Below are 23622 nucleotides of genomic sequence, written 5' to 3' on the forward strand. Positions count from 1 at the left end.
ACACTACAATTAACCCTTCTGCATCAAGACTTTCCCCATTGAGGTTTCAATATATCACAGACTGACATAAGAAATTAAATGAGAGTTTTGGGGATTTTTGCAGAAGCCACAGACATTAGAAGGCTAGCAGATGACATAAAGCCTATGTCCAAATACTTAATCCAAATTTTGCAACAAAGTACTGTAAACACCCTACAGAAGAAAAAGAAAAAAATTCAAACTTCTCTGGTACTGAAGGGAGGGCCAAAAATTTTATGTGGATTTTCCAGATCTCGGGGGTGCCATGCCCCTAACCCCCTCTGTGTGGAAGGGATAACTGTATCATTCAAGGGTAACCATTCTGGTTTTATTTTTTTTTCCTTTTTTTTTGGAGGCAGGGAAGGCAGGGCAATTGGGGTTAAGTGACTTGCCCAAGGTCACACAGCTAGTAAGTGTGTCAAGTGTCTGAGGCTGGATTTGAACTCAGGTCCTCCTGACTCCAGGTCTGGTGCTCTACTCACTGTGCCACCTAGCTGCCCCAACCATTCTGGTTTTAGAGTAAAAAAAAAATTCTGAGTTAAAATCTTGGCTTTGCCAATTATCAACTGTCTGACTTTGGCAAGTTGCTTTATCTCCAATGTTTAGAACGGTGCCTGGTACATTGTCAGAGCTTAAGAAATGCTAGTTGAGTGACTAACTGTACATCTGAATCTGTAAATTGAAGGACTGGGCCAGATACCCACTGAGATCCTTTCCCGCACTAAATCTATGATCCTATGAAGTGAGTTCTAGACCTGGCTCTGGCACCAACTGGCTGTGTGACCTTGGGCAAGTAACTTAATCTAACTGGAGCTCAGTTTCCTTGTCTGTAAAATAAGGGGTCTGGGATGAGATAATTTCTAAGATCTCTTCTAGCTCTATGATGCAGAATTCATCTAGGACAGTCTTCCCCTATCTCCTAAGTAAACATTGTCTTTGTAGCTTTAATGGCAGGGCTTCCACATGAAGGTCAGTCAGGGAAACTTTTATCTTTGTAGACTGGAGGAAAGAGCATTAAGACAGGAATAAGGAGAACTTTCCCCACCCTTAGCTCTACCCTCTATTATTCCTTGTTTATGGCTAGAGTTTTGTTGCCCCTTAGTTATGTGACCTTGAGTAAGCTATTTAAACTCTATTACCGTTTCCTTATTCTGTCAGATGGGAATAATGTCTGCCTACTTAAATTACAGAATCAATTTAAGAACCTCAAAAAACACAGTATAAAAGTACTTGGAAAAGTGTTAAGGGCTGGAATATCTCCAATAGCACCAACACTTTGCATACACAGTAACACATTCAATGGAGCTTCCTTCACAACAACTCTAGGATTACAGAGTTTTAGTGTATAAATGTGTTTATATATACATGTATGTATATATACACACATATGTACATATAGAAAATATACAGATACATGTAAATAATGATGCATGTAAATAAGTTATAGTTTCCTTAGCCTGGGGAACTCCTTCCAACTCTAAGACAGCAGACACTAGCCACTTGTGTGAAACACTCAGAAAGGTGTGAGCTGCAAAATTGGGAACTGAGTCTTCCTGACAAAGAAATTGAGATTCAGTGTGGTTAAGGGACTTGACCAGGGTCACATAGCTAGTGGCAAGGATGCCCGCTAGGACATGAGTTTGGGTTTTCTAAGTCCGAGACCCGTCTTCTTTCCACTCCACTCTTCATATATACCCCAGACAGAATCAACTTCTGTAAAACCTCTAGGATTTGCTACTGATTCTTCCCTGACCATTCTTCTATGTTCTGCACAATAAAAACGACTAGAGCCTCTAGAATATAGTGATAACAATAGACTTAAAGTACATAACAGCTGACAATGGTATAGCACTTTAAGGTTTGCAAAACTCTTTGCATTCATTAGGCCATTTGATCCTTACAAAAAAAATCCTATAAGAGGCCTGTTATCTCCATTTTACTGATATGGAAACTAAGGCTCAGAGAAGTTAGGTGACTTGGTGAGGGTCACACAACTAGTACATGGCTGAGGTGGAGAATTTGAACCCAGCTCTTCCTGAAGCCAAGTCTAACACTCCATCTACCATGCCAGAAGTAGGTAAAGCTCTATTTCAAAACTGCTTCATCCTTCCTTTTCTCCCCTCACAGGATTTAAACTTGCGAGCTATATAATTTTAAGTAATGTCTGAGATACTTAAGATGCAACCTATTATCTTCAGCACCAAGGGGATACATGCAATCGCTCTGACAACTTTTAAAATGTTTCTGTATTCTCTGTTACTCCTTGGTTAGAACGTGCCTTTCCATTCCATCAGAAGTTAAAACAAACTTTTGTTTGGGGGGGGGGGGAGGGAAGAGGAGGAGGAGGAGGAGGGAGAGAGGGAGGTGTGGAGAGAGAGAGAAAGAGAGAGACTGAGAGAGACAGAGGGAGAGAGAGGGAGAGGGACACGCACCTAGGGTACTCTGCCCAAGGGGAGAACTACCTCCACCAACGCCTATCGAAACCCTCTGGGACTTAAAACAGTGGCTACAAGAAAAGTCACTTTCTAGCCCTTACGTCAATGCTGCTTTCTTCAGGCAAGTTGCTATACACCTTATTCCGATTGCTGAGAGTGAGTCCCACATGCCCTTTCTGCTTTTTACACTGCAGGGACTCTTCCTGTTCCCTCCCCACCCCCCCCCCCGCCCCCAGGCTTTCAGACAGCCAACCCCCAGGTCCCGTGGTGACAACCGCTGGCCACCGCCGCTTCTCGGGACAAACTCCCCGTAAGGAAGGCACGGGTGGCTCATTTCATCACAAGAAAGAATGCCGGCGCTGAAGATAATAGAACCAAACAAAGCCCTAGGACAAGTAGCAGCCCAGCATCTTCCGACAAACCCAGAGGAGGAGGTCCAGGCAGAGGAAGCCAGAAGACACGCTCAGAGATAGACGGATTCCTTCCATCCTGCCCCCAAAACAATCTGAACGCCAACTGCTGATAAATAGCTTTGCCCTTCTCTAGCTAGGGGAAGAAAGAGCCGCAAGGACAACGACACAGTGCGCTCTCTCTCTCTCTCTCTCTCTCTCTCTCTCTCTCTCTCTCTCTCTCTCTCTCTCTCTCTCTCTCTCTCTTTCTCTCTCTCTCCTCCCTCCCCCTCTCTCCCTCTCCCCACATCGATCTCTCTGTCCGTCTCTGTGTCTCTCTGCGTCTGTGTGTCTCTGTCTTTGTGTCTCTGTCTCTGTCTCAGCAGTTTCTCAAAGTTCTCTCTGGCCTCCCAGTCTAGGGACAGCTGGTGGGAACGTTCCTCTAGGGCGGTGAGGGAGAGGAAAGGAGAGGAGGGAGGCTGACTGGTCTTAGAGATTGTGGCGAGTGCTGGTAAGATTCAGGTCAAATCCATTTCGCTCTTACCCTCCATGAGCTGCCAGCGGCCGTGTCTTCCTTCCTCTTTCCTTGGTTTTCGGCTGCTGCAGGACTGCGCTCTGCCTCAGTGAGAGGTGATCATGAAAACTTAGCCTCTTATAATCAGCTCTTTGCCTCGTGGGAGGGGCTAAATCATTTTCGGGAGGAACCTGGAAGCTGGGGGTCGCCCTGGGTCTTTTTTCATTGACGCGAGAGAACAAATTGACTCAGGAGAGTCCAGGAGACAAAAATCTCTTGGAGCCAAACCGAGGCTCCATGGAATATGTAGTTTTTATTTGGAAATCCGCAGTTCCATGATGTTCCATCCTTCTCTTTGGAGAAGTCACAGGAGGTCATTTGCAAAGAAAATTTTGCGCATTCCAGGTTTGAAGTCAGATAGCAGAGGAGAAACCCTCTGGCCTCTCCTGGACAGCTTTCCTGTTGGGTAATTAATGAACCTTAGCGTTTTAAATTCTTTGGCAGCGCAATGTAGCAGAACCGGCGCTGAACTGGGCGGCAGAAAGAATCTGGCGCGGCTTCTCCCTTTTGGCATTTTTATAGGTGTCAATTAACTAGCACTTATTAAGCCCCTATTATGTACCAGACACTGTATTAATATCTACGGATACGGAGAAAAGCGAAAAATAGTCCCTGCTCTCCAGGACCTTACAATCCTGGAGGGGTAGAACTATGTTACTTGCAAATCCCGCCTGACAAAATGAGATGTTTGCAAAAATGTTAAACAAACTTCCAAGTGCTTTATAAATACCAACTTATAGAGTCTTTTCCCTGATCGGCACAGTACTTTTTATGTGAGCAATTATTCTTATTATCATTGCATTAGTTAACTATGATACAATAGTAGTACTATTGCTGAGAGGCAGCCTCCTGGACTTGGAGTCAGGAACACATAGGTTCCAATTGTGCAGCTCACGCCTTTTCTTTGTGTTTCAGACAACTGGCTAGGATGTGCTAAATCTTAGAGATAGAAGGCATTTCCCCAAACTGAGGAAATGGCAAATTACTTACATGTATCATTTTTCACAACAACAAAAAAAAAAGTAACACTTCTTAGAGGGCTTGAAAATTTGTAAAACACTTTGCTCGGGACAAACTTGGGAAGTAGGTATTGAAAATATCATAACTCCTGTTTTATGGGTGAGGAAACATACTCAGAAAACTTAACTAAGACAAGGTAGAGTTCGAGTTACTCAAAGGGGAAAAAACCTTTTTCAGCGAAAAATTCACGTGAAGGATAGAGCACCCAGATGAGTCAGAAGCTGAATGTGCAATTCCTGCACCATCATTTGATAGGACTTTATATAAGCAGTCCACCCTGACTTGAGCTTTCATTTTCCCCTCTTCAAAGGCTCAAAAAATTTGAGAATAAATGTTAAATAGTCAGAATAACTCAAATCCTCAGGTTAAATGTGAGCCTGAGGGTTAGCACCCAAAGACTTTTAAAACTGGTGTGGGGATATGCATGTGTACACACACGTACTTATTTCTATACCTGGTGACGGAGACTAGAACTAGGCATGGGTGAGCTGAGGGCTGTCTCTGAAAGAGGTAGGGAGGCTCATTCATCCTGGTCAAACACTTTGTTAATTGTCATAAATCATCAAAGCCTAGAGCTGGGACTTTAAAAGTCATCTGGACCAACTCTTTTATTTTATAGTTGAGGAAACTGAGGCTGGGATGGTAAGTGATCTGCCCAAGATCACGCTGCTACTCAGTGAGAAAAACAGAACTAGGAGACCTGGCTCCAAGTCCCCTGCTCTTTTGACCACCCTCACACCCCCTCTACACCGTGAGAATTTGTGTCCATTAAGTAAATCAAGATTTGTGGATTCAATTCAATTCAGCAAGCATGTATTAAGATGCTATTATGTGCCATATTGGAGGCTGCTTGGTTTAGTGGATAGAGAGGTGGCCTCTTTGCGGCAAGTTTCTCTGATAAAGGACTCCTTTCCAAGAAATATAAAGAATTGTTTCAAATTTATAAGAATGAGTCATTCCTCAATTAATAAATGGTCTAAAGATAACAATAGACAAGTTCTCAAGGGAAGAAATCAAGGCTATCTAGAGTCACATGAAAAAATGCTCCAAATCACCACTAATCAGAGAAAAGCAAATTAAAACAATTCTGAGGTTCCACATCCATCTGATCAGCAAAGATGACCAAAGGGGCCATGGGAAAACAGACGAAATTCACTGATGGTGGACCTATTGAATGTGCACAACCATTCTGGAAAGCATTTTGGAATTATACGCAAAAAGTTACTAAGTAGTATGTGTCCTTTGGTACCATTGCTAGACCTACACACAAAAGGCAACAAAGAAAAAGCAAAAGGTTCTATACATGCAAAAGTATACCATCTCTTCTTGTAGTGGCAAAAAACCCTGGAAACTAAAGGGATGCCTATCAATTGGGGAAGGGTTGAATAAATTGTGGTATATGAATGTGGTAGAATATGATTTTACTATAAGAAATGAGGAAATAGATGATTTGAAAAAAGACATGGAAAGATTTGCAGAGTGAAGTAGAACCAGAAGAATGATTTATGCTATAACACCAATATGATAAGAATGAACAATTTTGAAGACTTTCATAAGCCGACAAAGAATGAAATGAGCAGAACCAGAAGAAAATTTTATACAGTTACAACACTGCAAAGACAGACAACTTTGAAAGCCACAAGAACTATAATCGAGGAAAATACCATCCGTGATTCCAGAGGAACAATGATGAAACATATTAGCCACCTCCTGACAGATTGGTGATGAATTTAGGGTACAGGATGAGAGAAATATTTTTATATTCAGCAAATGAAGGGGTTTATTTGGCTTGACTATGCATATTTACTACAAGGAATTTCTTTTCTCTCTTTTTAATGGGTTGGGGAGCAGGGAGGGAGAGAAAATAGATTTCTGTTCATTAAGAAAACATTTTAAAACAATGTGGCATTCCCTTGAATGCCACAGGTATGCAATATTGCATGCACTTTCAGACGAGGTTACTATATTTTTAGTTTTGATTATTTTTCCTTTGCCACAAGTGACCTCTTACAGAGTGAGGGTAATCTTTAAATGTATTGCTTAAACAAAATTGATCAATAAAACATTTAAAAGAGAAGTGGCCTCAGAGTTTAGGAAGACCAGGCTTCTAGTCTGACTAAGGTCTGGGTGACCCTAGGAAAGTCTCTCAACCTCTTGGTACCCCCACTCACTCCTCTGAGACTATAAATTACAAAACAAGTGCGGATCTGCTTTGGTAAAAGTTCCTCACCCAGAGTTCCCTACACTGATGAAATTCAGCTTTTAAAAAGGGATTAAAACTATGCTAAGCACTGGAGATTGGTGGGGGGGAAGAGTAAAAGGAAACTATTCCTGCTGTCAAAGATCTTGCATTCTTTTGGAGGAAGGAGAACAACATAAAAAAATTGAACTATATATATATGTGTGTGCATGTATTTATATGCATGCATGTGTATATATTCACACAAAGATAGACACATGTACATATATGTGTTATACATAGGAACAGTTGCCTTAGAGCATTATCTATTATTTATATAACTATATATGTGTGTGTATATACATACGCATACACACATACATATATAGTTCTCTGAGGCAACTGTACCAACTCCCACTCAAACTGGTGAGCTGGGTCTCCAGAGTATGGCTACTAGTTCCCCTCAGGTTTTACCCAAAGGAGTAGCTTTCTAATACTACAGTTAATGAGCCCCCGCTAGTGTGATTTTGCCATGATTATGGGTTGATTATCAGTTAGCCAGATAAGATTAGCTTTTATCTTCAACTTTTATTATCTTTTCCCCAAATCTTCCCCTCTTCCATATGTCCCCATTACTGTCTAGGGCACTACTAATCTTCCAGTCATTCAGGATTGAAAAGTGTCATTCTCCACGCCTCGCTAACTCTTTGTATCTAATCTATTACAAAGTCCTGTAATTTCTACCTAACATCTCTTGCACATACTTCCTTCTCTCTGACATTGCCATCACCCTGTACAAGCCCTCAACACCTCACACCTGGCAATAGCCTGCTGGTTGATTCCCCTTGCCTCACTTTAGTCTCTCTCCACTCAGATGTCAAATTGATCTTCCAAAAATATGGGTCTGGCTATGTCATCCCACTCCCCAATCAACTCCAGTGACTTCTTATTTCTTCCAGGATCAAATATAAAATCCTCTGTTTGGGTTTTAAAGCTCTTCATAAGTTAACCCCCTCCTACCTTCCCAGGCTTCTTATACTTTATTCCCCTGCATGTGCTTTACAATCCAGTGACACCGGCCTACTAACTGTTCAAGACATTCCTCCTGACTTCATGAATTTTCACTGTCTATCCCCCATACTTGGAATTCTCTCCCTCTTTGCCTGTCTTTGACTTCCCTGACTTCCTTCAAGTCTCAGCTAAAATCTTACCTTCTGCATGAAGATTTTTGTCATTCTCTTTAACGCTAGTGCTTTCCTCTGAGATTTTTTTCCAGTTCATTCTGTCTGTATCTTGCTTGTACATAGCTGTTTGCATGGTATCTCTTCCATTAGACCATGAGCTTCTTGAGAGCAGGGACTGTTTTTTCACCTTTCTCTGTATCCCTGGTATAGTGGCTGATACATAGTAGGTACTTAATAAATGCTTGCTGACTCAACTTGTTGACTGTTAAAAATTGACTGTGGTAGCATAGTTGCTACTGTAGTTGGTATAAAATGGCCCCCCCAAAAGTCTGTGATATGCTCTCCCATCAATACATACAGAGTCCAGGAGAAAGTAGACTTTTTAAAAAAACATTTTAAAGTTTTGAGTTGCAAATTCTATTCCTCCCTCCTTCTCCTTCTTCCCCCTACCTAAGATAGCAAGCAATTAAATATAGGTTATACTTGTGCAATTATGTAAAATATTTCCATATTAATCATTTTGTACAAGAAGACTCAAATAAAAGAAAAACTGAAGTGAAAAATTGCATGCTTTCGTCTGTATTCAAACAATACCAGTTCTTTCTCTGGAGGCAGATAGTATGCTTCATCATTAGTCCTTCGGAGTTGTCTTGGATCATTGTATTGCTAAGAATAGCTAAGTCATTCACAATTCTTCATCGAATAATATTGCTGTTACTGTGTATAATGTTCTCCTTGTTCTGTTCATTTTACTATGCATCAGTTCTTTCCAGGTTTTTCTGAAATCATCCTGCTTGTCATTTCTTATAACACAATAATATTCCATTATCATCATATACCACAGCTTGTTTAGCCATTCCCCAATTGATGGACATCCCTTCGATTTCCAATTCTTAGCCACCACAAAAAGAGCTGTTATTAATATTTTTGTACAAATGGGTCATTTTCCCTTTGAAGGCAGGCTTTTGAAATAAGGAAGTAAGTAAGGCAAAGGGATAATTCAAAGTTCCTGCAAGTCTTTTTACTGGCGTCCTCAAGAGGTTCCCCTTAGGGATGGTGAAGCTTTTCTGTTGGGCTCTTTGTAGAATTTTGAATATATATCTAGTCTGTCCTTGGCTCCCAATGCACTGCAATCAGCAGATCTCAGAATGCTGCTGGAATGCTAAAGAGCAGGTTGGAAGTCCTCTGGATCTCCAAAGTTCAGAAGGTCTTCACTCTTCTAGAGGAATGAGGTAGAGGGAGAGAAAGGAGCCTGAGAACAAATGAATCCAATCCTCACAGAACAAATCCCCTTAATACAAGCATTTGTTCTGTGAAACTTGGACTCAGTCAAAAGGCTGCACCCAAGGACTCCCACCGCAAACCTAGGGCTTTGCTCCTCTACATCCCTGCCTCCCCCCCCCCCCGCCCCCATCTCATTATGGGGTTGAGGAGTAGCTGAAATGCTCTCTCCTCTCCACTTGCTTGAATCTCTCTGGCCTGTTACTTTCTGGATATTTTCAAGAAAACCCACTTGGCATGACCAAGTTTCCTTAGCCAATAGAAACATACACCCTATCACTGTAACTCCAGTTCATCCAAGGACTTTTAAACGTAAGACTAAAATGCAAGTTCTTACCCTGGTGCCCCTCAAAAGGTCTGCAGATAGATTTCAGGGGTCTGTGAACTTGTGTTTTTTAAAATTTTATAACTTTGATTTTTTTAATTATATAACTTTGATTTTTCAATGTAACTGGTTTCTTTTGCAATCTCAAATTTTATGCATTTAAAAACAGTATTCAGAGAAAAGATCTATAGGCTTTACCAGACTGCCAAAGGGGTTCATGATATAAAAAAGGTAAAGAACCCCTCTACTAGGGTCTTTGGTTGATTGAGTGAATAGAAATCCATAAACCTCCTGTACCTCTCTGATTTGATTGGTTTGAAAAAGATATGTTCACACATGGTTAAATCATCAGGGAATAGCATTTTATTTAAATGAGGCAAGGTGCCTTGATTGAATTACTCAGTCAGTCCCTACCCTCACCTATACAAGGCAATGTCCAGTGGGGAAGGCAACAACAACTGGGGGTGGGAGAGTAAGCTTCCTATAGGAGGAGGCACTGGAGGTTAGCTCCGAAGGAAGCTGGGGATTCTAAAGTAAAGTCAGGTGGAATGGATATATAGCTCCTGGAGTCAACTGCCTAGAAACAATAGTTAAACAAATGAAAGCTGATGAGATCACTGAGAGAGAATGGAGAAAGTGGCCCAGGACCCAACCCTGGGTTTCACTGAGGCATAAAGGGTGGAGCAAGGATGATGATACTGTAAAGGAGACTGAGAAGGAACAGCCAGAGAGGTAGGAGCAAAATAAGGGGGGAGGGAGAGAGAGAGAGAGAGAGAGAGAGAGAGAGCAGTGTCAGGAAAACCCAGGTAGGAGAATGTGCATATAAATGATGGCATAAATGTATTCTTCTTTTACACATTCTTTAATTTGTGAACTTTGAAGGTTGTCTTTTTTTTTACAAAGAGAAAAACTCATATCCAGTAAAATTTCAATCTTTTTTTTTATCATTCTTTAGAAGGGCTACTCCTTTCTAAACAGTTAGAAATCCATTTAATTTAATTGAATGACATAATTCTCATTTGTATAGTGCTGTCATCATAAAGATTTTTGTGAGATAGTACAAATATTATTCCCTCCCCTTCATTTTATAAGTGAGAAAACCTAGATTCAGAGAGAAGTGGAAGGTAAAAGAATTAGTGAGTAGAGGAATGAGGACCTGAACCCAGGTCTTCTGACTAGCAGGCCCATGCTCTTTCTCTCATACTATAACTGATATTTCTTGTTTATGGTATGCTTTTATTTGAATGAAGTGTTAAAATAATTCATTTTGACAGATTTTGATAAGGCTATATATTGGTTTGCTGGGGACGAGGTGGAGAGAGAAACTGGAAAGGAAGGAAGGGTGGGACTAGGGTGAGAAGATTAGAGGAGTGAGAATTGGTAAAGAAAGCTTCCCTTAGGGGACTGGCTTTCTGATCTGAGACTAGAAGATTAGCAAACCACAAAGAGGAGTAATTAAAATACCCTATGTCCTTTTCCAGAAAAAACGTGCTCTGTGTACACTATTTTTTTCTTTTAAAATCGTATTTTATTTTTTTCCAATTACATGTAAAGACAATTTTTAACTTTTTATTTTAAAAAGTTTTTAGTTCCAAATTTTCTCTCTCCCTACCTTACCTCCCCCCTCCTAAGACAGTAGCACATAGGTTACATATGTGCAGTCATGTAAAACATATTTCCATATTAGTCATGTTGTGAAAGAAGAAACAAACCTAAAGAAAAAAAACCATGAAAAAAAGTAAAAATAGTATGCTTTTTCATTCAGACTCCATTAGTTCTTTCTTTGGGTGTAGATAGCATTTTCCATCATGAGTCTTTTGGAATTGTCTTGGATCATAGTGTGCTCTGCGTACATTATTGCAAGAGTAGTCCTGTTTGGAGTTAAATTTTTATTTGACCAAAGAATTATGCTAGTAGTCCAACTAATTAGTGATTTGACTTCTTACTCAGCATTTAATGTGTATTGAAAGTGAGGATACTCATTCATTCATCCTTCTTCCTGGATGAGATCCAGAGATCATTCAATCGATTGCATCAATTTAATTATGTCTGGCAACCATCTATTGAACACTTCCATTTTCAGAGGCCTATACTAGGTTCCAAGGGGTATGCAGAGATAAATGACGCATGGTCCCTGACTTCAAGCCTTCAGGTCAACCATGCTTAAGTGTGCTCAGTGCTCAAGTCCCATTGCAACACAACAAAAAACAACCAAAACATCCCATGAAGATTTGGATCATCTTCTGGAGGTCACTGAAATGAACAGGGAGCGTTGAATATAGTGCTTTAAGGTTTGCAAAGTGCTATACATGTTTACTGTTATTTGATCCTCATAACAACCTTGGAAGGTAGGGGCCATTGTTATCCCCATTTTACTGCTGAAGAAACCAAGGCTGAGAGAGGTTGAGTGACTTGTCCTAGTCTCATAGTAAGTATCTGAGGCTGAATTTGAATTTAGGCCTTGCTGAAACCAAGTATAATTCTGTGCTGTTCTGTGCGGTTGGCCCTGCAACCAATATCCTCACCCATTTTCTCCTCTTTTCTTCTGTCCTGGGAGTATGACATAGATTTTTCTTTTCCTTTTTGAGACTGGATCTCAGTATCTCAACCAGGTTAGAAGTATATTACCTTGATGCTGATCCACAGAATCTTCTGAGCTGGGCCAGTCTACCCCTTCATAGGCAGTCTACTGGCCTCCCACTCTCAGAGGTTCACCATATTGGTGTCAGACTTAGTGAAGACACGGGATCAACTTTATTTATTTATTTTGCAAGGCAATCAGGGTTAAGGGACTCAGCCAGGGTCACACAGCTAGTTAGTGTCAAATGTCTGAGGCTGGATTTGAACTCTGGGGGCAGTGTTCTCTCTACTGCGCCACCTACCTGCCCTGTACTACATCAATTTTAGCCCTAATTCACCAATCTCAGCCTGCCCTGTAGCAGGGACTATAGTCACAGGCCACTACGCCCACCCCTTCCAATGAGGACACAGACTTTCTAGTTCCTAAGGCTAACTTTTCCATCCCTGTTCTTGACCCCATTTCCTCTCCTGTCCCCAAAGGTCTTGCTCCATTCCGTTCCATTTAATTAAATAAACATTTATTAAGGACTTACTGTGTATATGGAACAGGTACTAAGTGCTGGGAACAAAAAGACAAAAAAGTAAATCTTACCTTCAAAGAAGCTCTTTTTTTATTTTGCTGGAAGAAAAAAAGCTCATAAATCAACAAAAAGCTGTGAAACACAAGGGGAGCTAGGGATTCCAAGAGGAAGAGATGAGGAGTACATCAGTGCAGGCAACCATCCTCTCACTCATGAAGAGTCAGTCTCTTCCTCTTTACAGGTCACTTCTTAATTTGACAATATGCTGTGGTCTCTGTTATCAAAAACTACCGCCCCCGCCCCAGCCCTCTGGAGCAGCTAGGTAGAGCAGAAGGTAGAGTGCCAGGCGTAGAGTCAAGAAGACTCCTCTTCCTGAGTTCAAATCTGGCCACAGACACTCACTAGCTGTGTGACCCTGGGCAAGTCACTTAACCCTGTTTGCCTCAGTTTCCTCATCTGTCAAATGAGCTGGAGAAGGAAATAGCAAACTGCTTCAGTATCTTTGCCAAGAAAACCCCAAATGGGGTCACAAAGAGTTGGACATGACTGAAAATGACTGAACAACAATAGTAGCTACCCTCTCAAGCTGTTACCTCATTTCTCCCTTCCCCTTTACTTCTAGAGAGGATAGTCTATACTTCCCGTTTTCACTTCCTTACCTTTTACCTACTCCTGAGCCCCTTGTAATGTGGCCTCCTTCCTGGCCCTTCTCCTGAAAGTTATCCTATCAAGGTCACTGACCACCTGGTAATCACCATATCCAATGAACAGCCTTTTCTTAGTCCCTATCCTCTGAGATTTCTTCCGTGACACTGCTGGCTGTAATGCTTCTTAACCACCTCTGACAACTTTTTGGTTCCTTCTCTCCTGCTCTCTAAGTTTAGCTTTGTGGCAGGTGAAAGATGAAATGACTGAGGAAACAAAGGGATGATGTTCTAAGTATACCAATTTATTAAGTAATTGCCCAACAAACTGGGACCAGACCTCCTCAGCTTAGGCCTGGACCCCTAATATAGGAGGAGACAGGCTTTTATACATTAAAAACAATAAATAGGCCAATTAATTAAAAGGAAACAATACAACACTAGGTAAGCTGATTTCTAATTGGAGAAGAGATTAGGGACTTTCCAAGTTGGGGGTATGGAGTGAACAGGTATAATTCCTAATTCAGAAAAAGAGGTGTCTATAACCAATCAAAGGAACATGGAAACAGCTAACTTATCAGTATGAGGCCAGTTTTAAAATAGGACATATGGGTTGCCTAAGATGTACAATTGTGAGAAAACTCGCTGCATCACTCTTTGGATATGACCGTGGTTCTGGTCAGCATAACCTAGGTCCTTGTTTGAGGGTCCCTAAACAGCAGGTAGGGGTGGTCCAGCTTCCCAGCCACACAGGGCTAGGTTCAAATAACACAATATGGTTTTCTCCCAATTTCCACAACTGAATAAATTTTTCTCACAGGACAAAATCTGCCCTAGACCCATAATTTAATAGAAACTAAACTAGCTCCAGAATTGAGTCACAAGATAGAATCTGCGTGGTTCACTCAATTCCCACAATTAACCACTTGCTACCCTAGTTCCCTCAATTTCCTCAGTTCCCCCTTTTGATTTATGAGGGAGTTAGTAACCTACTCCCTTATAGATCACTTATCCATCAGCCAAATCTGTAAAGTTTTTCATAAATTTATAATCAGAATTGCATGTCATATTACAAATCAAACTACTTAGAGGACACACAAGTTCGAGAAAGGAGATTTACATGTCACCAAGAAGCCAAGAGAACTTAAAAATAAACATATACAAACACTATGAAACAAAAGGCCAAAGCAATATAGTAATGATCATTAACTAATATCTAGTCTCCTTCTATCCTAGTAACCCACTGCCAAAATCCATTTAATCAGCACATTTGAGTCCCAAATATCTTCTCTTGGACAGTTTGGAATAGGTTTCATTCTCAGATCAGCTCTGAAGGGAGCTTTCCTTGTCTGGTTCTAAATCATTTGTAAAGGTTCCTAAATAATTCTGCTAAAATCTGCCAGTAACAAGACAATACAGTTTAGTATAAGCTTTTAAATTTAGTCCTCCAATCCTGAAACTTCAGAGAATTGCAGGATTTTTTATATGCCATTGGCTGTTTCCATCTTTACATAAACCCAATACCTGATAAAAGAATCTTTAAACATTCATATGTCTAACTTGTAAAATGAATTCTTCTGTCTTTTAAAATTATCAAATACTTAATAATGGGAAAATAATTTCGCTTCTTTAGAATTACCAATGCAATTTTATATGTGAAATCTTTATTCCAGTTTTGAGAACTTATTACCAAAGCACACTCAAAGCCTGAATTTCCATACTAGATACATTTGAAAGCCAGTCATATACATATGTATATAGTTCTTAGAGGAAAAAAATCTAACTGTTGATATCTTAGAACTTACTATTCCTTTTAATTGGAAAACTTTTATAGTACGTCTTTGTCTTATTACAAAGTATTGTCTAATTCCCCCTCTTAGCATATATCATCCCTATATTATCATTTGATCACAAATACAGATTAAAATTGTAAAATATTTCATACTTGCATCCTATGATAGTAAATCAGAGATGTTCTAGTATCAATCTATTGATGAATAAATTTAGTATTGTACTTAAAAAACATAGTTAAAATCCGATATGTATCATAACAGGGGAAAAAGTCCCCTAGATCTGTTGGATCCCAGGCACAAATCACATCTGACAGTCAATCATGTAGTTACAAGGTATCAAAAACCAGGCTTAGGATTAACCAGGTGGGGAAATTTCCTGTTCAGAAAGGAAATAGCACAATGGGGAAACTGAGTCAGGAGGCTCTTATTTTAAGCTATGCTAAGGTTGTCCCCTTAACTTTTTTCCAGGGACAGACATTCAATTGTAACAATTCTCAGGCTACAGCACATGTTGTTTTCTATTATTGGCTTCAGTACAATTCAGATGACCATCTCTGTAATCAAAACTTAAAACAATAGTAAATTATAGTCCCAAGAGTTTTTACCTCAAATAGCAAAATTTCACTAATCACAACTTAGGGCTTGAATGCAATGTTAATTTCTCATGTTTCCCTAACAGTTACATCTCACTTATCCTTTACTTATAAATTAAAACTAACCACATTCTGGGTTTAAACACCAGCAAATAGAAATAGACAATAGAAAGACATCCCCTTAGTTTCCAGGTCCTTGCCACCACAAAAAGAGCTACTTTAAATATTTTGTGCATATGAATACCTTCTCTCTTTTTGATGTCTTTGGGTATAGGACTAGTAATGGTATTGGCAGAGATAGTAATCTCTTTTAACTCAGGGAATTATTACATTATTTCTTATTCACACTTTTACATTATCATTGAAAATAGATTAAAAATATTCTGAACTACTTCTCATTACAGCAAAAGGGTTATGCAAACTTTTGCCCCTGGGTCCTCACAGTAAGTTAAGAACTGGAGCTTAAAGGGCTTTCCTCACTTTTACCAGCATATGGATAAAAACGGCTAATTACGTAAAGGGCAAAGATGAACTTGAATGAATTTAGTTCTTGCATAAGGCTCCTCCCCCTTTCATTCTAGCTTTAGAAAGGCAAGTTGTTTTCTAATCTCTTGTAAAGCTTATAAAATAAAGAAGTAGTTTTGTTTTACAACAGCCACTGATTCCGCTCTGAATGCCCATCTTGTACTCAACAGTGACTTAAAAGTCATGAGCTGAGATCCTACTTCTCCATTACTGCATGTCTGGTAAAGGGTTCCCCTCTATGAAAGTGTCAAGAGTCTGAAAAACACTCCAAATATCAGGCAGTTCTGTTCTGTTTCTTGAAGTGCGAGCATGTATTAGGATGAGGTTCAAACAATGCACATAGCAGTATACATATGGAGTATTTCATTGTTTCTTTACATTTCATTTTAACTCTTGTAGTACATCCAGATATAGTAGACATTAAAACAGAGAGACATCATTGATCCCCAGTCATTTTGCAGAATGTCAAGGACGTCATTCAAGTGGCAAAAACCAGACTAAATATCAACCGTTAATAGTTTCTGAACAGACACAAAATGTTCAAATGGACTATGTCTGTCATTGTCAAAAGGCCACATCACAATGGACATCTGTTCATGGTGTCCACAGTCAGCAGTGCCCCAATTATTGAGACCATTTTTCCTTTTAGTGACAACACGGTCTTTTAGTGCATAGCATCATAATGCCTACAATTAAATCACTTTGGATGCAGTTCTCCTGGATAGGGTAGCAATTTGTGACATTTTTATACATTTTGCATTTGCAGAATCATCTGATTTTTGAAGCATCCTGAAAAGATTCAGAAATTAAGCTTTCTTAAAACTGTTAGCTTGTTAATTTGGAACTAGGTCCAAAAAGTTACTACACTGTGCTCAGAGATTAGGTCTATACTCCAAAGAAATCAAAGAAAGAGGAAACCAACCCATGTATACAAAAATTTTTATGGCAGCTCTTTTTGCGGTGACAAAGAACTGGAAAGTAAGGGGAGGCTCATCCATTGGGGAATGGCTGAACAAATAATGCTATATGAATAAAATGGTCACTTAATAGACAGGTTCCTACTATGTACCACCCACTGTGCTAAATGTTGAGGACACAAATAAAAGTTTAAAAAAAAACAGTCCCTGCTCTCAAAGAGCTTACAATCTCATGGGGGAAAATAAGACACAAAAGGAAACTGAAAAGGGAGTGGGAGATGAGGTGCCCTGTGTGGGGTCATGATGAAGAAATCCAAAAGCAGTGTAGATGATGGGAAATGGGGAGAAGCCTCTATGCTGAGCCTCTTCTTTATAATATAATGGAATACTATTGTGATAGAAGAAATGATGAAAAGAATAGTTTTGGAGAAACCTGGGAAGACTTGTATAAATTGATGCAGATTGAAGTGAACAGAACCAAGAGAACAATTTACACATTAAAAACACAATAAAAACAAACAAAATTAAAATACTTAAGAACTCTGATAAACTGACTGACCAAGTACAATTCCAAAGAACCAATGATAAAACATGCCACGCACCTCCTGACAGAGAAATGATGGATTCAGGGTGTACAATGAGACATGTTTTTTTTTTTGACATGACTAGCATGGGAATTTGTTTTACTTGACTATGCGTATTTGTTACAAAGGTCTTGTTTTATTTTTTTACCCAGTGGTGGAGAGGTAAGAGGGACAACAAATAGATTTTTGTCCATTGAAAAAAAATTTAACCACCAGCTTTTTCATTATGACCACTAAATGGTCTCCCACGTTTTGCCATTGTGTCAGTTTTTCCATTACACTTTGGTTATATCATCATTCTTCTTGTTTTCAGACAGGTAAGTATGCTTGCCTTCATACAACTTCCCATCACAGCCAAAGAGGTATACAAGCTTTCTACCCTGACATTTAATAAGTTGAGACCTGAAGCTTGAAGAATCTTAGTAATTTTCACCACTATCAATAGGTTTCCCTTCATTAAACCTTGACCAGGAAGAAGAGCACATATCATGTGATCAAATTACAAACCACTGCCATTTTTTGGAGACATTAGGGTGTTCCTATGTATGCCTTTGCATACCCCAAACACATACCTACGAACTGAAAGGGAATTTAAAGGTTTCTGACTAGCCATCTCACCTACTCCACTGCTTGAGTTGCCGACCCTATGTACAGCATGTGATTACCAAATATCTCGATCCATCCTAACATCTTCCCGGAGTTCCCAGTCTTGCATTTCCAACTTCTGGCTAGAAATCAGTTTGATGTCTCACTTATTCAAAACTGAGCTTATCATCTTCCACCCTAAACCTTTCCCCATCCTAACTTCTTTGTTTCTATTTAGGGTACAACCATCCTAGTAGTCACAGATTGGTAAACTCAGAGGAAAATCCTTAAATATTGCCTTTGCTTTACTTTATCTGCCCTTCAAACCCAATCAAGGGTGTGCCAAGAGCTTACAATTCTACATTTACAATACCCTACAGTCAGACCCTTCTCTCCATTCATACTGCACTAATTAATTTTTTTCAAACCCTTCTCTTCATACTGTACTAATTCATCTTCTTCTAAGCCCTTAGTTGAGTTTTTGATTTCTGTCTTCTGAGAATTGATTTCTGCCTTCAGTCTTTCTTTTCTCCAACTCATTGTGCATGTAGGTGCCAAAATCATCTTCCTAATGTACCTAACAGCCTACATTGTTAAATCCAACAACAGAATGTGACTTTATGATGATCCTGTGCCTGTTTGAAAGATAGCATGGTACAATTGAGAGAGAACTGCACCTGATGTCAAAAAGCATGAGTTCAGGTCCTGGTCCTGTCACTCACTCAATTTCCTTAATCAGGTCCCTCAGTTTCCCCATATGTAAGATGAGGATAATAATACCTGTACCACCTAACTTCACTTCCTGTTCAAAAACTCTAGTAACTCCCTATTTTCCCCAGGATAATATACCACCTCTTCATCCTGGCTTTTAAGGCATTCCCAAATCTGTCTCTGACCTAGTTTTTCCAAATTTCCCTTCATGCACTCCATTTCTGGGTCAAAATATATTACTAGATGTTCCTTGAAATGGACACCCCATCTTCCACCTCCATATCATAGCAAATAACTAGAATAACTAGAAACCACCTTCCCTTATTGCCACCTCTCAGAATCCTTGTCTTCTTCAAAGGCACAGAGTAATAATCCCACTTTTGCTATGATACCTTCTTGATTTCCCTTAGGTACTTTTTTATTTACTTATCTGTGTCCATGTTCTATTCCCTTTGAAAGATATAAACTCCTTAATGGCAGGTAGTATGTGTGTGTGCACATATGTGTGTGTATATATATATATACATATATATGCATGTATGTCTATAGAGATATTCATTCCTGTGTGTGTGTGTGTGTGTGTATTTTTTTGTTGTTATCATATTCCAGTGCATGGAATAATGCCTTGTATATATTAGGTGCTCCTTGGACTGCTGAATTGAAATTTTCGAAAGGGATAGTAAATCAAAGTCATTCACAATTAAATAAAGTTTATCAATCGAGAGTTAAATGTAAGTGACTGAAGTCAGACCTATTATCCTTTAGATAGAAGGGCTACTTGAATGTATGTAGGCAAAGAGCTGATACCTGGGTAAAAGGAGAGGGGAAAAGAAGAAGATTACTGAAAGGAGAAACCGAAGGTACTAAAGCCAAACTTCTAAAACTTCATAGCTTTATGTAAGGTGAGAGCCCTGTTTAAACTTTAAACAGTATGTGAACAAACCTCCTTTAGTGGTTCTTCACTAAAGAAGAGCTGTATACCCACCAAAGCCACCTGCCTTTATGTTGGAGAAAAATCTAGCACAGAATCCAAGTTGAAGAGAAATGCCCTCCAAATGCCCTAGAAAATTATAGAACTATAATCACTAAAAACAGCTTGACCTATCCATCCACATAGGAAAAATAAAGTGGGTGAAGAATGTCTGTTGACCATATTATGACACAATTATAACTGAATGGATAGCCTATAGAGCTTCTTCATTTGCTAGGGTACCTGCATATATGGACCATGAGTTGGGCCCACAATTAAACAGGACAAAAGTGTACTTGGTGGCCTTCAGGAAGTTATAAACCTCTTTTAACCTTTTAACCTTTTTTCCTGTAAAAACAAATAAACAAACAAACCTCAACAGTTTCTTTATCTGTAAGGTGAAGATAATGATACTAGTACTAACTGCTTGTGGCCCAAATGAGATGATAAATGTGATGGGTTTATAACAATAAAGCATTTTGTAAAGATGATTGCTTACCATTTTCACATTCTATCCCCAAGCTGAAGAGAGGGTATGAACTCTTTTTATTTGTTTCATGTCAAAATTGTAGAAAAACTGCCTTATGTAAAATTAAACTCAATGTGGATTAAAAGCAATTCTTGCAATAATTTATATATATTTTAGCAAAGCATTTGATTAGATCTCTTATACTATTGTGGAAAAGCTGGAAAGATATGAGTTGCACAGTTCAGTAAGATGGATTTGGAACTGGCTGTATTCTGCAGAATGTAGAAATGTAGCAATACTAAAACATTTATTGTCTCTAGAAAAAAACTTAGAATGTGTGTGTATGCACACGCGTGTGACTACAGTGTGAAAAGGGATGGTCAGGAGAGAAGGGAAGGAAGATCGACAATTAACCTAAATATTTTGTGCCTACTTTGTAGATCTATTGGTAGATATTTGGTGGGAAAGCAATAGTGCTGCAAAGGAGTCTCTCCTCAGTTTACAGCATTAATAAGGAGAACAGACCAATAGAAGCAGAGCCTGACTAATGTTAGTTGATTTTGTGAAAACCTGTTGTTAATGCAAATTTGGGGGAGAAGCAAGTGTTATGTTCAGAAAAGGAATAGGAGAGAGTTGCCTCAGAGTATCAAGTGCCAGTCCTCTCCCCTACCCCGCAAAGAGTGTCAGAGGATAGGAACAGCTTTTAAAAGAAGATCTGCAAACTATAAATAACTACATGAAAATACTCCAAATTACAAGCAGTAAGAGAAATGCAAATTAAAACAGCCCTGCTTTTGCCGAACACTATGCAAATTGGCAAAGATGAAAAAAAAAAGACTGTTACAGTGTTGAAGAGGCTGTGGGAAAACAGGCAAATCAATGCATTGTAGATTCAACTGGGAAGTGGTCCAGCCCTTACGGAGTTCAATTTGGAATTTCTCTTTTAAGTGAGTAAATAGCCCATACTCTTTGACCCCAAAATTCCACTACAGGGCACATATCTGAAGGAAATCAAAGATAGAAACAGAAGTGCAATATATTCCAAAATATCCATAGCAACATTTTTTTGTGGTAGCAAAGAACTAGAAACAAAGTGGGTGTCCATCTGAAGAGGTGAAAGGTTGAGAGGTGCTCGACACCCCAAAATATTGACGCACCGGGTCCTGCCAAAAAAATTTGACTCAAGCCTTCTTAGCCAAAGAAAAAGACAAAGTTTATTAGGGACCAGCTACACTGGCCAGGTCCTCCAGCAGCCCCGCCACAGGCTAGACTCCTAAAGAATCTGAGCGCCTTGTGAAAGCCCTGTGGGATTTAAATACATAAAAGATTGCGGGAAAGATTGAGGGGTCATCTGGGGTGACTGGTGGGGGCTTTTGGGATGGTCCTGAGGGGAAGTCTAAGGAAGATACGGTGGAGTCAGAGTCCAGGATCCAAGAGAATAGGATCGAGGGCAGGAAGTTCCTGAAGGAATATCAAGGTTGGGAAGTAACTGAAGGCATGCATGTCTAAAGTAACAATACAGGGAGAGATTTGGGCCTAATAAGAATGCGAGGCTATAGGCTCAGGCTAAAACTGAATCAAGCAGGGAAGAGTCAAGGAGAATTCCTAAAGACAAATGGGCTTTTTTGGGGGTTAGGAAGTAAAGGTCTCTGGGCCTGTGCCCCATCACATCTGTTGGGGAACATAAAGGGGCATTATTGGGCATTAAGAAATGACAAATATGAGGAATTCAGGGAAAAGTGAGATGAACTGATGCAGAGTGAAATAACCAGAAACCTGAGAAGAAGATACACAGTGACTACAGCAGTGTGACTAAAGAGACATTCTAAAGAGAAGTTGATCTCTGATAATGACAGGGGAATGACAAGGAATGTCCTGGAGAGAATATTACAAAATATATATTTTCTCTCATATCAGAGAGATGGGGAAATAATAAGACTGAATATTACATACACTATCAAATGGGGTTTCTATATCAAATATTCCATTCTATGTTGGGTGCTTTTTAAAAATTGTTCTTTTTTTGTCAAAAGGGAAGGTTCAACCACGGAGGAGGTGGAGATGGAAAATAGCTATGATTGATACAGGATGTTTTTAAAAATGAAACAATGGGTTGCCTCATAAGGTAGTTGAGTTCCCTATCAGTGAATGTGTTTGAGCAGAGTCTAAATAACCACTTCTCAGGGACACCATAGAACGGATTCATGCATCAGATTGTGATCATACCTGATAATCTCCAAGGTTCCTCCCAATTCTGAGAGTCCATGGCTCTATTAAAAAAAAATCTCTTCTATCCTGCCCTACAAGAAAGTAAGCGGAAAGCGGATGGAGGGGAGTGGGGTGACAGAAGGGAGGGCTGACTGGGGAACGAGGCAATCAGAATATATGCCATCTTGGCGTGGGGGGCAGGGTAGAAATGAGGAGAAATTTTGTAATTCAAACTCTTGTGGAAATCAACGTTGAAAACTAAAATATTAAATAAAAATGATTAAAAAAGAAAAAAAATGTCTCTTGATTTTACCATCTCTGATAGCTACTGTCCTATATGTTTCCTCCCCCTTATCGGCTAAACTCCTTGAAAAAGCTTTCTATATTCAGTGCTGCCATTTCTTCTCCTTCTAAGCCCTCTGCTCTCTGGCTTCTAAGGTCATCATTCAACTGAAACAGCTCCAAAGTTACCATGTCAACTCTTCATTGCCAAATCTAGAAGCTTCAAGCCTCTTGACCCTTCTGCTGCAGACCTCTCTCTTGAAATACTCTTTGTTCTTCAGGTTTTCATGATTCTGCTCTCTGTCTCTGTCTCTCTGTTTCTGTCTCCTTACCTAACCTTTCCTTTTCAGTTTCCTTTACTGTATCTTTATCCTCATCATGCCCCCTAATTGTGAGTATCATGAAAGGCTCTGTTCTGGGCCCTTTTTTCTCTACATGCTATGTTCTATACCCTTTAGTATCCTGAACTATAGCTCCGCATCACCAACAGCCTACCAGACATTTTGAATTGGATGTGCTGTAGGCTTCTCTGTCTCATCTTTCCCCCAAACCCTTCTCTCTTCTCAACTTCTCTATTGCCACTACCAAGAGCAGCACCTCCATCCTAGGCATCCAAGTTCTTAGTCTCAGTGTCATCCTTGGCTCTTCCCTCCCTCCCAACTCCTTTTCCAATCAGTTGCCAGATCTTGTCATTTCTGTCTTCATAACATCACTCCTACATGGCCCCTTCTCTCCTGCTCACGGCTATTACTCTAGTTCAGGCTTCCATTGCCAATCACCTGGAATATTACAGTAACCTTCTAATTGATCTCTTGGCTTCAGATGCTTCCAAAAA

General features: G+C 39.7%; 1 protein-coding gene across 1 annotated transcript in view; it reads right to left on the reverse strand.

Moving 5' to 3' along the window:
* The window catches only part of ENTPD1 (ectonucleoside triphosphate diphosphohydrolase 1), a 97923-nt gene extending 94476 nt beyond the window's left edge, over positions 1–3447 (reverse strand). The window contains exon 1 of the mRNA XM_036737159.1: positions 3387–3447. Within this exon, the coding sequence (XP_036593054.1) occupies positions 3387–3393 (7 nt within the window). The 5' untranslated portion in view covers positions 3394–3447. The remainder of the gene's footprint in view (positions 1–3386) is intronic.
* Between the last annotated feature and the right edge of the window lie 20175 nt (positions 3448–23622).

This window comes from Trichosurus vulpecula, chromosome 8 (assembly GCF_011100635.1).
Source record: "Trichosurus vulpecula isolate mTriVul1 chromosome 8, mTriVul1.pri, whole genome shotgun sequence".
Taxonomy (NCBI): Eukaryota; Metazoa; Chordata; class Mammalia; order Diprotodontia; family Phalangeridae; genus Trichosurus; species Trichosurus vulpecula.